Source organism: Atta cephalotes, assembly GCF_000143395.1.
Source record: "Atta cephalotes unplaced genomic scaffold scaffold00032, whole genome shotgun sequence".
Classification (NCBI taxonomy): domain Eukaryota; kingdom Metazoa; phylum Arthropoda; class Insecta; order Hymenoptera; family Formicidae; genus Atta; species Atta cephalotes.
In genome coordinates, this window is record NW_012130096.1 from 440262 (window position 1) to 458234 (window position 17973).

A 17973-nucleotide genomic window follows, 5' to 3' on the forward strand; every position below is an offset into this window, starting at 1 on the left:
CTATATATATATATATATATATATATATATATATATATATGTGTGTGTGTGTGTGTGTGTGTATATATAATACACATACAAAGCATTCGGTATTTTCTTACAGATGTTTATATCATTTATATATCGATTAATATATATTATATTTCTTCTTTACAAATCATCATGTCAGATTTTTTTTACCGAAGCCACTCGGTAGTCTAAAAGCTTAGGACGTTCGTACAGAATATTAATATAAGAGATCCGGATTCGACTCCCAGCCGAGGTAATTTTTTCACAATAAATTTATTTAAAGATTTCAATGCATTAACATCTTTCTAATATCTTTCTGATATCGGATTGAGCATCAAATTATTAAAATTTGTTTATCAATTTAATTTAATTTGTAATATTATTACAGCAGTTTAATTGCATTTATATGTTTGGAAAATCAATTCGGCGCACAGTTTGAAAGGCTACAAATATGGTGTATATTATACATATATTATATATATATATATTTCTTTTTCACATTGAATTATTTTCGACCATTATAATGGTACTTGTTGAAATTTTTAAATTATGATACGGAACAATATCAATTTTTTTATTTAAATAAATTATTCCAATATTAATCAATATTAATGAGAAAATTGTGAAAGATCGTCACGTTATTTTTGTGATACATGTATATTGAAAATCTCGAAACTTATTGCTTTAATTAAATTTATAATATTTTTATACTTTTAATTTTAATGTTTTTAATATAACTAGGTTATAGAGATGAATAATAAATTCAAATATCAAACATTTTAAAAGAATAAATATTATATAACATTTATATATGCATATCATATTTTACTGCTGCATTTATTACAATTGCAAACTCAAATTTTATATTCTAATAAGAGTTATCAAGAGAAAATGTTTTTAATTTTTTTATTTTCTGTGATTTTTTTTTTTAATATATGTTTATTATATTATATTTAACATCATTTATACAAATTTATTGCATTTCAGCAAAGATAAAGAATAAGCACTCACTGAAACGAACGGAAGCACAGTTGTAGCACGAGAAACCAATCATTGCCTAGTAGAACGTCTCGATCTGTAAAATACGAATATATCTATATCATAGCAACACTCATAATAATTAGTATTTCAAAACGATTATTATTCAGATTGATTTTTTGTTTTTTAAAGATATTTAAAAAGAGAACACTTACATAAATGTAGTACTTTTTTACGTATATATATTTATAAAATTTGATAAAATATACATATACTATATGTATATATAATAAAATGTTTTATTTATGCAATAAAGCATAAATAAATAATAATAATAATACTTCTTTGGTAAGCTGCTTTTTTTCTGACATTTGGAAGATATTCACAGTCGCAAAAAGATATTCATACAGTTAATTATCACGCGTACACTAATCACAGGATACACGACGACGGTGCTTTACATGGCACTCTCTCGTTAATCGCATGTAATGTTAATGCATTTTACTATGCATTGAGAACAATGCAAAAAGATGCAAAATCTTTTCATCATATGAAAATACAATGCGTTTAATTCTTACGTTTTATGGATTTAATGGAGCAAAGGAACTCGAAGTGAAAAAGAACTTTGGTCGATCATTAAATTTAGGTTGTTAGATAAAAATAAGAGCACGATAGACAAAACAGCCAACTGTTATGTCATTTATCGAAAGTCTTTGGCAATGTAACCGCGTACGACACAATTATTATGGTTTTCCATAAACAATACAATACTTTATCTACATATTGTGTATCTACATATTTTTGCCCTAAGCTATCGCGAACACTCTCATGAAAAATGTTCATTGTAGGAACCAATAGCAAGAGCATACGATAGACAAAGTGCCAACCGAAAGTCCAATTATAATCGATACAATTCTAATCCTCCTCTAGCAATTGGAATCTTTAAAGGCATCCTCGATATTTTGATGGTAGAACTAAAAATAAATTATATATCTATAAAAATTCACAGCACAGAAAGATTGCAGAAATATTGCAGAATGATTTCACTGAAACATTGCAATATATCATGGTGATTGCGAAACGTTGCTGAATCATTGCAAAATTCCAACAATGTTAAGATGTCCGCTTTTTGTTATATTGCAACAAAATGTTCCAGCAATATTGCAATGTAATATATTTGGATAAATTTTTTACGAAGATTCTAAAATGAAAACTATTTCTATACATATATCTCATTAATTTTAATTTTTTTACAAATCGCATTTCTAGTGATATGTGCTTTCCAAAAGCAATTTTTCATGATAAAATCATAAAATCATAAAATATTCCAATAAGTATATAGTATTAATTCTAAAGGATAAATTTATTCGTAAGGGTAAAATATGTATGTGTGTGACCCGAACAAACTACAAATATTATTCACATTAATATAATAATCACATTAATATAATATAATCGCTTGGTAAGTTAATCATGGATTAAGTTAATCGCAGATTCTTTTTAATTCGAAACCTCCAAGTCAATTGAAATCGATTAAAAAATGAAATTTATCAATAAAGTTCGGGCGCTGCGTTTACATCAAGCATAAATACATCATCGATTACATTAATTAATATTTCGGTAAATCATTTTCAGCAACTTAATTGCTTATTGTCTTATTCGATAATGATGCATTGATTGTATCCAAACTTGATATTTATACAATCTTTTGATTTCATATTTAAAATAAATAACTTAGCTAATAAAATGGCCGTCAAATAATACAATAGATCAATAAATTTTTTATTTAAATATAAAATGAATTATAATTATTATATCATAAAAACGACTGTTAAACTAAAAGACTGTACTACATAAATATTATAAAAACTTATATTTTTATATTATTATTATTGTAACAATTAAAAAATTACAGTTTTGCAATGTTTGTGGAATATTATAAGTATGTTTTGCATGCATATTGTTAATTTACATTTCTGTAATTTTGCAAGCATATTGTTAATTTACATGTAATATCTCTGCAATGTTACATTGCAATCTGCAATATTGCAACATTGCAGCAATATTGCTTCAATCTTTAATGCTCTATGGGAAATAAATAAAATACAATCTAATTTCTATGATGAAAAAATTTGTTAAATCTTCGACAAATATACCAGAGTTTTTTCGATAAGTATACCAGATTTTTATATAATTTGGAACAATAAAAAATTGCTCTGCATCTTGAAGATTCTTATTGCTAATGGAAGAATTAAAATGTATGTTACTGGCGCAAAGTTAATCGCAAATGATAGAACAGTTGACCGACATTTATCATATGCACTTGCTCTAACGTAATTGTTAAGTAATTATATCAGTATAGAAAAAAATCGCATGTGACGCTTTTCGGTACCTTTTGCGTTATGAAGGATAATGCGATATCACAAACAACGGTCGTCTACCTTGAGTTTTGTTGCGCGAAGTCATCATGTTTATAAAACAGTATGTTCATATATGTACATATGCCGTACGTCAATTGTTTACTTGCTTTCATAAAATATTTAATGTATTTTAGAATAAACGTATACAAATATATTCCGTTTCCCGTTCCGTATTTATTTACTTTGAATCAAGCTTTGAACTGATAGACGATCCACGCGGGCATCGCGCGGTTTTTCTTTGCTTAAATCGATTCGAGATTATTCGTGCATTATCTTGCATGTGTTGAACATTTAAATACCCGAGAATTTAAAGTACGACACGAAATATACGATATCAAGTCGATGCCAAGTACTTTTCGTAAGTAATGTAAGCAATAACTGTTGTCGGCAAATTTGCTGTAAAAAGATATCTTATGATTCTTGTTTTCGATTAATTCAAATTGTACTTCGAACGAATAAATCGAGTAAGATATATCCAGCTCAACGACACACTTACGAGAATTACAGGAGTTTTACATCAGTTGATTATTTTTTTAATCAAGAATAAATTGCGTTTCAAGGAATAGATACGACGCACGGAGTAACACATATTCGTTTATTTACTGAAAAAAGAACCTGATAATATTTTTCAAATATTGAGTGAATAATTCCAATCAAATGTTTGATTAATATAAACCAAATATAATTTTATTTTTTTTAATATTTAGTATATGAATTACTAAAAACGATTGATTATATTATTGTGTTTAGTAATACTTATTAAATATTTATACTGAATTCGATTGAGCGTACTCAGTATGCACTGATGTACATTAAAGCCATCGTATACAAAATAACGTAACAAATCGTAACATCGTAACAAAAAGATACATTTATACATAAACATAGAAATCGGCTAAATCCTGAAATACTCAATTCATTTTATTGTACTATTGCACTGAGAAAAAATATAGTTAATTTTAATAAATGTTCAGTTAGCAATACAAACATTTACTTACAGTAAGTAAATACTTGTTCAATAAAAAAATGATTTGAATTGATTGTTAAATCAAATTAACATTTTTTGTGTCAAATAAATATATCTTTATATTTAATAAATATTTAGTTGGCAGTATTCAATTAAATATTTATTAAAATTGACTTTTTCCCACACCTAATATGTATTTTATAATTCGAAATATTTGCATTTCACTTTTATACTCAAATTAAATCAGTGTACAACGGCTTTAATATGCACCAATGCGCACTAGTTTTTCCAATCGAATTCGTCATTAGAAAAGTAAAGTAAAGTTATAAATAGAAAAGTAAAGTTATTTTTTGTTATATTAATCGAACATTTAGAATTTATTTCATTCAACACGATAGATTTTTTTTTAGTGAATAAACGAACCGTTATTACATATTACATGTAAATTTATTCGAAAAGCGTTTATATTATTTTGAATGAAAAGATATTTTTATAGAAATGACTTGAACTGTAAAAAAATCAATAAAATAGATAAGTATCAGATCGGTATGAGCATTTATGGATCAAAATTTTATGCAAAGTTTATGCGTAGCATTGGCCAACTTCGATCGCTTGTAACTTGAGAACAAATTGCAATTTCATTTTTATATTAGAATAATTTCAATTCTAACTCATCTTCAGAGTTTGTTATTAAATTATTGTACAGTGGAACATCATGTATATAAAATACCGATATACAGTTTCCGAAAGAGTGAAAATAAATTCTTCCACGAAGCAAAATTCGATTCTAATAGATAAGAGGATCTTATTCCTTAATTAACTTTCAGCTTGAGCTTAAGTAGAGCTTAATTTAAGATATAATTATCTTAATATTGAATATTGAAAGATTATAAGAAAAGATGGCATTCGGTTTTCACTAAATCGATTGTAAATTAGGTAGATATTCCACATTAACATGTGGAATACCTACGATCGCTAGCTGGGGAAAACTGCTTTATTTCTTAAATTAATAAAGTAGTAAATCAATAAAGCAATAAAAGCATAATATAGATTGAGACACGTAAAACTTATTAAAATAGAGAAAATTGCTTCTTTATGAATGAAAATGATTTCTGATGATTAAATATTTTGTATGTTATATATAAATAATAAAAAAGGATTTCGATATAATTCTATCAAAAAAAATATATTATTCATGAAAATATGTATCATATTTCTTACGCTCTTATATGATATTATAGATTTTAATTTAAATATGTATTTTTTCCTTGTTAGAAATATTATGTAAGGTAATTTCAATTGGATTAAAAAATTTACTTTTTCTATTTCCAGCACCTCCGCAGAAGGTGGCAATCAGTAATCATCCGAAGAAGCAGATAATCGAGGTGAAGGTGGGCGAATCGCGGCGCTTAGAGTGTATCGTTAGCGCAGCGAAACCAGCCGCCTCGATCATTTGGTATCGCGGAAACACGCAGATCAAGGGCGGCGACACCACTATCGCCGCAATCTCCATCCAGGGTGGTAAGTAGTTACGCTATCCTGTTACGCACGTTGATATTCGATTACGATAATCCCGCGCGCGAATGAATATATCATGGTTATTACGCGACGAGGATTAAATGACCGCCGTATTATACGTATGCACAGATAAGCGCATTTCTGATCTAATAACGCGGTACTGTCTAATTAAATTTCGCAACCGAATATAAATAGTTTTCTCATTTGCGCGTAAAAGCGAGTTTTTGAATTAATCTTATCCTACCATATTTGTTGCTTATTGTATTATATTCAACATAATTGTCAATGATCGTGCTATGTATATTGAAAATTAAAGAAAATTAATTTTTAATAAATATTTGTTCAAATATTTCTAAATACTTACTAACATATATTTGTTTGGTACAAGAACCATTAATTAGATTATTTAATTATCATTTTTTAAGTAAAATTTAAAATGAATAAATTTTTACTTTTTATTAGGACTATAAAGAAATATGTATTAAGATTTAGTAAATTTTTTTTCAGTGCATTAATTTCTTTTTACATTAAATTCTGAATTTGTGGAAATATCAGAAAAATTGATTAAATTCTTTTATTATAAATAACCGACAATTGTTATTGATACTGTAAAGTGAATAATAACAGAAATTGTTGATTCGAGTTCAACGTATATTTTATATATTTTCTAAAAATTTGAAAACACTTTTAAGAATTGACGTGGAATTGATATTTGGGATTATTTATTTCAAATATCTATATCAATGTGTTTTTTTAATAATAATTCTTCAGATTCAATAACAATTATTGAATCTACCCAAGCAGAATAATAAATCATTATGATATCAAGATGTCAAAATGACTCTAAGATAATCATTAAAAGTCATTTTTTAATCATTTCATTTTAATGTCATTTCGACATTATCATGATTTGTTGTTCTGCTTGAGTAAAAAATTATTAGTTAAAAATACATTTTTTTGTTAAGGTTATTTCAATAAGCAATTCGAAATGTTATGTCGATGACAATAAGAATACACGGATCTTTTTAAAGAATAGGATTTGCTTCATTGACCTAAAGTGATTTTATTCTAACATATATACGCATTTCTTTATCTGTATTTTTGTATCTGTATTTTCGTAATTAGAGAAAAAACTGAAAAAGAAGATAGCTTTCTATTTAGCTTTCAACACATAGAAGCGAATTAAATGAATTGTACAAAAAATTCTTGCAGTAATCCAAATACTCAGAAAAAGATGTAAAAGGCATTTAAAGGGTTCCCAAATTTTTCAGACATCTAAAAATCCTTTTTGCTACGTTCTTTACGATCTTTTATATTCTCTGAGTTAGTCAAATTCATCGTAATTGCAAACTAGACGAAATACGCGTGAATATACAGCATTAAGATAAAATCCAAACTAAGCATGCGAGCACGAACAAGCATGAATAAATAATCTTAGCGAATAGCTGTAGACTGTACCAATCACTCTCATTGAAGTAAGCTGTTTATTCATGTTTCGTTCGCGCACGTTTCGCAGTCTAGATTCGGCTTAGTGCACGATATTCAGAGGCGAATAAGTAATCTCGCGTTTCGTAGGAAGCTGTTCGGGCTCATCGCGACGCGCATAGAAGTAGGAAAAAGATTGGGACGGCATCGAGACGCCTCTCCCTCTTAGCGCCGCTTCCAGTTGCCAAGTGCATCTTCGATCGATCCCGACACACAACTCTGGCCGCGCTCCAACTCTACCGAAATTGACATTCCTGTCTCCCGCTCGCGTTACCGCTTGCGTTTTTACATTCGGCCGGAGACAACCCGACGAGACATCAAACGATTTCATCGGCCGGAGCGCGCGCCGTTTTATCACCATCCGGCGTGCAGGGTTAAAATATATCCCGATAAGAACATCGATAAATAGTGTGGAGACGAGATGAAAAGGGACGCGACGCGACGCGACGCGATGCGATGCGATACAATTATACGATACACGGGGTGTTCGTGAAATGAATACTGACTAAATTTTTGCAAATGCAAGTTCGTAGTCGTCGAAAGATAAGAAAAGTTTCTGCGAAACGTGATGCATAAAGACGCTTCATTAACTATTTCGATGAACAGGAATGAACGAATGAATATCCAATGAATGCAGAAATTGCTATTTCTTGTCGGTGATGAAATATTAATCTAGTAGAAAAAGGAAGGATAAAAGAAAGAGTAATACAGATGACTTAATTTTACAAAATGTAGACTCATGTCACATAGCACTAAATAGTTTTGATTAAAGAAAAGAAATTAAACTTTATCATAAAAGTATCGTATAAAAATATTAAAATATCACTGCAGCGTTTTGCATAATAACTCTAGTTACCGTTTTATTGTTTAATTAACTGTGTGATTGGTTTAATATATTATAGAAATTTAGCAACATATATTTCGTGAATTCTACGTATATTCGACTCGAATGAAATGCATGGAGAAGGAAAGTCCGCACTTCTACGAATATCGCGATTATTATCGCGTAATGCGAATTTATTATCGGAAAATACACGTAAGCAGACTGTGATGAATTTGTAGGTATTTAAAACAAATTTGCTCTTTACATTGAGCGGATTATTCGATTGAAGTTAAAATGAGTATTTTGATATTATTTTACATTACGTACATATTTTAATATTATCCCTTTCGGTGTAACATGAACATCAATTCCATTGCAATTTATAATACGTTTTAAAAACAGAAAATAATGTTTAAATTCTGTAATTCACTGTAATGAAAATCGCACCATCCATGAATTTATCTTTGTAGACATGAATAAGCTGCTTTTACGAAAAATACATTTTTCACATTTCTTTTCACTTGCGCAATAAAAATTGTTTCTTTTTTTGCATCGATAGATAATATTTAATATTTTTAATATTTTATCCGATTGTCAACAATAATGTTATTTAATGCAACTTTATAAGGAAAAGGAGTGAAAAATAGTATTTTTGTATTATTGTATATAGTATTATTGTATTACAAATTCTTGTGTGTAATAAGTTTTCATATACATATAATAATAATAATAATAATAATAATAATAATAATAATAATCCATTTTCGTGCAGTATAGTGTGTTATTTTAATAAAAAACTAAATCACATTCATATATGAAGACATTATTTCACTGCAAAGTGTGGAAAAAGTGACTTCGATATATGTGTGTGATTAGTTTTCCCTGTAAAAATAATACACTGTACCGCATACAGAAATGGATTTACACATTTAAACGTGTAGTATAGTGTCATTTTTACAAAAAAAAGTAAATCACACACATATGTTGAAGTCACTTTTTACACACTTGGATTTGTAGTATATAAAGCTATTAGATGCGCTCTATCTAACAACAGCGAGGCTGCGAACAGCGTGAAACGCAAGTCTACGTGCAGAAATAAATCGCGATCGTCATTGTTTCCTTTGTTACGATGCTTTACTCGCATCTCGCTCGTCATTCTAGCAGCAATCTTTCCTCGACCATTACGCATCCAGTCAAACCCCGTTGAGAGCGTTTGTATCTCCGGCATTTGTGTCTCCAAAAACCGTGTGGATTGTAGCGCGCGGAATAAAGAGTCATGCATCGTGCTTTCGCTGTAAAAGCTTGTCCGAAGCTTTTAACGGAGATTTAAAAAGAGATTCACATCGCGAGTACGCGTATCTTTCTCGCGTAACGTTACGTATACTCGTGACTGTAATGTAAATTATCTTTGTGCACGTCATTTATGAATAATTCAACTTTTTTTATGAATCTTGAATTAATTTGACAATTCCCACAAATAATTTAGCGATTAAAGCCATTCTCAAGAATCGATATCGCTCGATATTGAAATTAATTTTGCTATAAATTCAAGCATTCAGATATTTATCAATGAACGATATACACGATACAGCCGATTATATTCTAATTTTTTTTTAAATATTTAAAATTGATTTTATAAATTTTAAAGACGCGTAATATAAATATATGTAATTTAAATGTTGAAAGTAATTTTTTGGGATAGCTTTCGAAAAATTTTAAGAAAGTATAATTAATAAAATATTGATGTGTCATCATCTGCATTTTCTCGAAATTGTTAAATTAGCAACAAAAGCAAACAAAAAGCAAACAATAATAAAACATTAAAGAAAAGTGGTTAATTGCTGCTATTAAATAACAGTAAATGACAACTGGAATTTACGGCAACTTGCTACTCTATATTCTTGAAATCTTCATCAAGTAACGTGTGAAACAAAAAAATAATATCTAGTCAAAGGAAAGTAATTTTAATTTCGCTATAAAGTAGAAGCAGGTGACAGGTGATATTTATTTCGCGATTTGCGTGGACAATGTTTCAGACAAAGAGAAGCCTGGGGAGACGAAGGAATTGCTCAAATACGACACTCATGGTTCTATTACCATCATGCCTACGGCGGATGATAATGGGATGGATTACACCTGCGAGGCCAGCCACCCGGCAATTCCTATAGATAGGCCTATGCGGGCTACCATTACACTTTCCGTTTTCTGTAAGTACGACAACGTATTATATTTGCTACAAAAACATGCATCCGCGTCATCACTTATGTCATGACGCGTTATCTTAATATATTGTCGTAAAAAACATGCGTTATACGAAATTAGAATTCGTATAAACATTATCGAGTCGACTTTAATTTCAAATTCTGCTGTCTTTAAGGATGTATTAGATGTATAATCTGTCTGCAAAAAATAGGATTGGCAATTTATATTTTCCATATATAAATGAATGTTATATACGCATAAAACAATTCAATAAGGTCAATATTTATACTTAACAATGTAATTTTATAGTTTAAATGACAATTTTCTCATTTTATTTTAATTATTTTTTGAACATGTTTATCTTTTTTATTAATTTAATTTTTAAATCCAGATTCTAAATCATCGCCAAATTTTTTATATTACTTTTATATAAATACAATATAAAAAAATCTATAATTTTTTCATTTCGTTAAAAAAATCGTGTAATACATCTTTAATTTTACAATGCTTTATTTGTGCAGGAAAATGACGCGAATTCTATTTGTATGCGAATAAATGCTTTCTATTATAAAATAGAATAATAAGAGGTTAACTTTGACAATTTAGATAATATGCTATAATGTGTATCGCGGTAATAGTAAAATTATTTAGCGTTTCACCAAATTGCTGAAATTCATGTAACAAGTTGGGTTGAATTTATTACGCAATGTAATCCTCGGAATGAATCGCAATTCGCCAAATATATACACAGAATTTAAACGCGCGATACGGACAGAAGTATATATAGAACTCTTCTCAAATCTTACATACACATCGTCATTTTGAGCTGAAAATGACTTTCGATCCCAATTATCCGGATTATGTTTTCAAATAAGTTTCGTTAGCACGAGGCCTCTATATAAGCGCAATGGCGGTGTCTGTTTTGCAGATCCACCTGGTCCACCGTACATAGAGGGCTATACCGAAGGTGAAACCGTGCAACGCGGTCAAAATGTGGAGCTCGCCTGTCGATCACGCGGCGGAAATCCGCAGGCGGAAATTGTCTGGTACAGAAATGACGAGAAGGTCACGGCAGCCCATCGCAGAGGCCCAGGCGTCAGTGAGAACGTGTATTCGTTCATCGCCCGAGCGGAGGACGACAAGGCTCGCTACAGATGCGAGGTCTCTAACATCATGAGTGTGCAACCCATGAAAGTACACGTCGATCTCACCGTACTGTGTAAGTATGCGAGCCTACGATAATTGCACGCGGTTAGGTAGCGGTAAAATGTTGCAAATTGCATTTCGAGAAATGCTCTGAGAAACCCTCTGTCCCTGCATTCATTCTCTGTACGTTACACCCATCCTTCATATAATTGCATGTTATTATCATCTCTTATATTAAGATCGAACTAATGGACTTTTAATTTTTAATACATTTAATACATTTAATAATAAATGCATATATACTAATCCCTATGTAATTGTATGTTATGATCCTTTTTGTATTAATATGATGAATAACGCAAAATATCTTAATTTAATTTATTCATAATTATTATATGTTTGATAATTTTATTTATATAGCTTAATGAATTAATAATTTTCGAGAATGATTTAATTGATATAAAATTAATCTATGCTAATTTCAAAAAGCGGTATAAAAAGAATGGAAAAATATGGATTATTTTTTATTGCTCTTTTCTGTTCTTGAATTTCTTATAGAATGCGTATTTTTTCGCGAATAATACTTGAGACGTATTTAAGGTGTTAGAATATTAACGTTGCCTGGTACCTGTCTGTGGCACTCACCATTATTTTGCCGCAAAGCATAGTATTGCACTAAGGTTGCACAGCGTATGGACGATCTCTTGCCGACGGAACAGCTACATAAATAATTCCGCTTCTCTATTTTCACTGAGGCTACGTTCGCGTTACCCAAATTGAAATTTTGCTAACTTTATGTTCGCGTGATATATGAGATAAAGCTAGAAAATACCACGGCTCTGGCTTATCGTACATTTACGATTAAGAGTAAACGGTTGTCGACAGTACATCTATAACAGTAGGTTACAGATATTGACAGCCTGTTGGTAAACTTTATATCTCATTTTTTTTACGGCCATGAAAAATGAAAATTGACAGCAGCAAACGATATTAATTTTTCAAATGTTGGTGACTTTGATTCCCGGAAATTTGCTTAGTGGGATATCAAGATTACAAAAATTCAAATCTAAATCTTGATGCTATTCTAGGCTTTCTTTTTTCAATGCTTTTCTAATTCTTTTTCTATTGATTATAACTTTTTTATTAATAAAGATATATTTGCTTGATATCGTTATGTTCCTTAATATCTAACGTTCTGATTGAAAAAAAATTCTTTACAATGTATATGCATCTTAAAAATCTGTAAAAAAAGTATTATGTCAGCCAAGAATCTTTACAAAGTGTTCATTTTTATGAAAGTTTTTATGAAAATCGAATTAAATTGGGTATGCTATACTCAAGTGTATCGTTCCTACAGTGTAACTTCGAAGAGTTAATAATTTAAGTCTTTCGTTATTTTTCTTTTGGTATTTTTCGTTTTTGCTTCTTTTACATACTATCTAAATTCTTTAGTTGAAATTCATTTCAAAGAATTTAGAGAGCATATATTCACTTTATTCTGGATCTGCTTTTGCTCCAAATTAATGAAGTATTTATATCTACATTGAGAAAAATGTCTGTTGAAAAATAGAAAAATCAGAAGATTCTGATTGTATCAATTCCAGTTGTCTCAACTAGAATAGTATTAGTTTTAACCAGAAAGTTTTGATTCGTTTATTTTCAACCAGAATTCCAATTAATCCAACCAGACATTTTTCTAATGTATCTTTCCTTTTTTTTTACCATTTCCATCGTGAGTTTTTATGAAGAATCCATCCGATTCAGATCAACCAATTCGAATTTTTTCATGCGCTTACTTTTATGATTCTACAGTCGTGCCTGCCGGAGTAACCATCACCGGTCCGACCGAGGCGAAGGCGGACGACCAGGTGCTCATTACTTGCACGACGGAGAACTCGAATCCGCCCGCGGATATAAAGTGGACGGTGGACGGGCATAATTTCGAGAGCAACGCCTCGAAGACGGAGCTGGCACCAAACGGTGGCTGGATCACCAGCTCGAACGTGACGTTCAGCATTAATCGCAAGAGCCGCAGCATCGTCGTCATTTGCCACGCTTCCAACGCCAAGCTCACGGAGAATGTGGTCGGCACGCACACCATCAACGTGATATGTGAGCATTCCTCTTCTCTATCATACAATTTCGCCAGGCATTCGGCACAAGCGCATCACGCGGACACATTGCAGTTGTAACGAGACACCGCTCTTCTCGCCCGCGGCGAAAATCTAATTTCCGTCCCGCGTCAAAGACTCGTACTGGATACACCGAAACTACTGTATGAGATATTTTACGGAAGGACCTTTCAATTGCCCATTGTCGATATTAAATTTTTTATCTGATGCGGCCGCGCGTCAGATAAATCCTCGTTAAGATAAAAATAAGGTAGGATTAACATAATTAAAACGAAAAAGGAAATTTAGTTCATTATTTACGCTCTTCGCTTCATTTATGCAATTAATCCTCTTCATGGATATATTCTCGTTAAAGAGGGAAACCGACATTTAATATATTTTTAATTAAAACGTAAACAACATATTAATATAATATAAAATAACATTCATATGAAGATTTATTTCTTCTTTTAACTTCTGATTAAAAATACTCTTTGCCAGATAATATATAATTCCAATGCGTATAATAAAATAAGCAAAACTGTGTTCAAGATAAGTTAAAATGATCATTTCTAAAATGAAACATTATAACGCGTGCAAGTACTCTTCTCAAGCTGTCGAAAAATCTTTTTAATGATCAATTTGTAACACATGTTTAGAAAATTGGGTAACAATTATTGTTGTTGTTCCCGTTGACATCTTCACGGCACGCGATGACAAATTAATTGGCCATTGTTATCCAGAGTCCCAAAACGTACACTATTTCGTAAATCGGATGGTCAGAATTCATTTAACATATTCGACATTACGTCATATTGCGTATGATACACTCTCGCAATAATACAACCGTAATCGACCGACATTAATTTCCGCCATAAATAAATAATCCTTGTATAATCAACTGCGTTTTCAGTTTGTAATTACATGCATTAAAATTATTCGCTGTCTGAATATACTAAACAATTAGTGGCCTCCAATCAATACCGCATTCGGCAATCCGAGACTATAACGAACTGCCACTCGTGTTCAATAGCGTAACTGAATTCAACAAATAATCCTTACAATAAAATAATCCTTATCATAAACTTTTTACCGAATGTTCAGTGAACAGGGAGATGAAGACGACAAACAAAGCAAAGACAAACGATAAACGCATATTGTAGCGTAACAAAAATGAAGGAAAAACGTTTGCATGCTTTTTTATTGTACATTCATTCCTGGTGTAAAAAAATTTTATATTGTATAAATTCTTTTTTCACTCACATTCGCATTTTGACTTTCGATAAAAGTATTTTTAAATCATGCATGAGTATATATGTATATAATGAGAAAAATGTCTGATTGGATTAATTGGAATTCTGGTTGAAAATGAATGAATCAGAATTTTCTGGTTAAATCTATTAGAATTCTGGTTGAGATAAGAAATTCTGAATACAATCAAAATCTTTTGATTCGTCTATTTTTTAACCAGAGACATTTTTCTCAGTGTAGCAAATGTCAGAGATGCGTGGATATTCAAAAAGAGTAATTAACCGGTTATGATTGAATTTATTTGATTTTGTAGATCCACCTTCTAAATTAACCGTCACCGGATATGAAGAGGGCACAACGATAGTTGCTGGAACAGTGTTGAAGCTCATGTGCATCGCTACGGCGGGTAATCCATTGGCCACGTTAACATGGTACAAAAACGACCGCAAGGTACGTGAACTTGTACAAAGAATCGTCGTAAATCTAGTAGTGGCGGATTATCACATAAACTCAAAAAACATGAAATTGTAAATGCAAAATTCTTTCCTCCTTTCTCCGTTTCAAATATTTATCAATTATTAAAGACATGATAATGACGGAAGTAATCAATCTATTAATTTAATGGATTATCCAATTCCAAATGCGTTTGTTTTTCTTACGACTGACGTTTAATTAAATTTGGAAACAATCTTGCATCTAGAGATTAAAACTCCTCATTATTTTAAATTCCTTGCAGTGTATTGAACAGAAATCTTAAAATCTCTCGCTTTTTAAAGTTTTAATTTTTATAATTACACAAAATAATGACATTAATTCTTCTTGCGATTTTCTCAAATTTTCAGAAATGAAAGAAAAGAATTTCGGGAAAGAACAATGAAATATATATATATCGATAATTATAAGAATTATTCATTTTAAATTTGATCTAAAAAAAATCTTATAATTTATATAGATTTTTTTTGTACTCTAAATCAACTTTGAGATCCGCCACTACGGATACGTAGATAGTTACGTTAACATTGTCTTATAATGCAGGTACTCGGCACAGTGAGACAGCGAAATCATGCTGTTTCGAGCGAGCTGGTGATACTCGTCAACGCGTCCGACAACAATGCCCACGTGCGATGCGAGGCGACGAATTCCGCCACCGAAATCCCCCTGCTCAAAGTTCTCGTGCTAAAAGTCTATTGTAAGATATGACTCATCCCGTATATTCATTATCAGAACCCTTTTGTGTGTTTTTATCGTGGGGTCACTTAGATCGAGTGAGAGACGTTAAGTTTCTCCAGTAAGAAAAGCTACCACATAGAAGTGATTGAACGACGTTATAATTACTCTCTTTTTCTTCATATCGCGAATCGAGAATCTCGGCGCAATGATATTTTAAACTGTTGACTTTTTCATCCTCTTCAGTTCCGCCCGAGAGGGTGAAGATTAACCGCGAGCCCCAGGATTTTCACGCCGGCCAGGAGGGACGCCTAATCTGCGAATCGAGCAGCAGCAATCCCGCCGCCGAAATGTCGTGGTGGAAGAATGGGATACCGGTACCCGGCACTAGAAACAGCACCAAGCCCGGATTACACGGCGGCTACCTCTCGTCCGTCGAGCTCACACTAGATTTAACCGAGGACATGAACGGCGAAGTGTACACCTGCGAGGCCAAGAATGCCGAATTGGGGAGATCTAGCCACGACGCTACAACACTGGATGTGCTATGTGAGTGTAGACCCTAAGTAAATCGCTCTTAACGACATAATCTGTACACCTGCGAAGATCAGCATTCATGCACGACGATCGTGCCCGACTATACGAGTAGCGCGAGTGCATTCAACCCGGAAATCTCCCCAGAGCGCGAATGCACGGTAGTATTTCCCTTTCTCCCTGAATATATTGGATTCCGCTCTGGTATAAATTTATTTGCATTTTATTCATGATACCTCGTCTGTACAATAACAACGGCGTAAAATAACAATCAATCGAAGTATAAATGAGTTGAAAAGAATGCATAGATGAGATTGTGAAGGGAGAACAATTAATCTGCTATTTATTTTTATAAACTTGTTATAAAAACATATTAAAAATACACTGATATGCACATCATATTAAAAAATATTAAATATATATAGTATATAGATAATAAATAGATATGTAAATTTACATTAACAGCCTTTCCATCCTTTTTAAAATTATAATCTCGCTGTTCGAATAACAATATATGGATTGTTTAAATTTTTTAATTGCATGATTATATCCAGAAAATGGAAAAAGTAAAATTATATAACTAACATTCAAAGCTTTGTATAAACAAAAAAATGAAGCTATACAGTTTTATTAAATAGTAATTTTGAATAGTAAATTTTAAAAAGATTTATTTACATGTCTTTTTGCGATATTATATGTGCTTATTTGAAAATTATATCAAATGTATATTCTTTTTAATATCTTGCTTAATTATGAAAATAAAATACTATAATGAACTTGTTTTTTTGTTGCTCAGACAAGCCGATATTCTCACCGTTGGACCCTTACGAATTAACCGGCCTGGAAGGAGAACCTTTTGTAATTTCCGTATCGGCAAGGGGCAATCCGAACACGACGGAATACACATGGACAAGGGATGGTCTACCGTTGGGTAATAACGGTAAGAGAATAACAGCACACGGTTCTACGCTAAATATCACGAGATTGGATCGTCATGACGCCGGTACATACATATGCGAAGCACTAAACAAGGAAGGAACCACCTTTTATCAGCTAAATTTGACCGTGCAGTGTAAGTGAACAATATCAATGCATCAGTTTGCAAATAAATTTTATTACAATATCATCACGATTAATTTCATGCTAAAAGAAATTAGCAGTATTTGATATCTTAAAAAATTGTATTGATATTTATTTGTATATAACTGAATTTGTATATAACTTTAATATCTATTTGTATATAACTGAAGAGTCTGTCTCTCACGCGATTTTTATCTCTAAGTTTTTGTTGAATTTTATATAATTATTTTAATCTTTCTTTAATCTTCTTTACTAATATCTTTTTCTTCTTTCTTCCTTTAA

General features: G+C 31.2%; 1 protein-coding gene across 1 annotated transcript in view; it reads left to right on the plus strand.

The window, feature by feature from the left end:
- LOC105621261 (nephrin-like) overlaps positions 1-17973 on the plus strand; it is a 213102-nt gene that overhangs the window by 183085 nt on the left and 12044 nt on the right. Inside the window, exons 4-11 of the mRNA XM_012202731.1 lie at positions 5707-5895; positions 10237-10407; positions 11331-11621; positions 13361-13660; positions 15224-15360; positions 15946-16099; positions 16324-16626; positions 17408-17683. Of these exons, the coding sequence (XP_012058121.1) occupies positions 5707-5895; positions 10237-10407; positions 11331-11621; positions 13361-13660; positions 15224-15360; positions 15946-16099; positions 16324-16626; positions 17408-17683 (1821 nt within the window). The remainder of the gene's footprint in view (positions 1-5706; positions 5896-10236; positions 10408-11330; positions 11622-13360; positions 13661-15223; positions 15361-15945; positions 16100-16323; positions 16627-17407; positions 17684-17973) is intronic.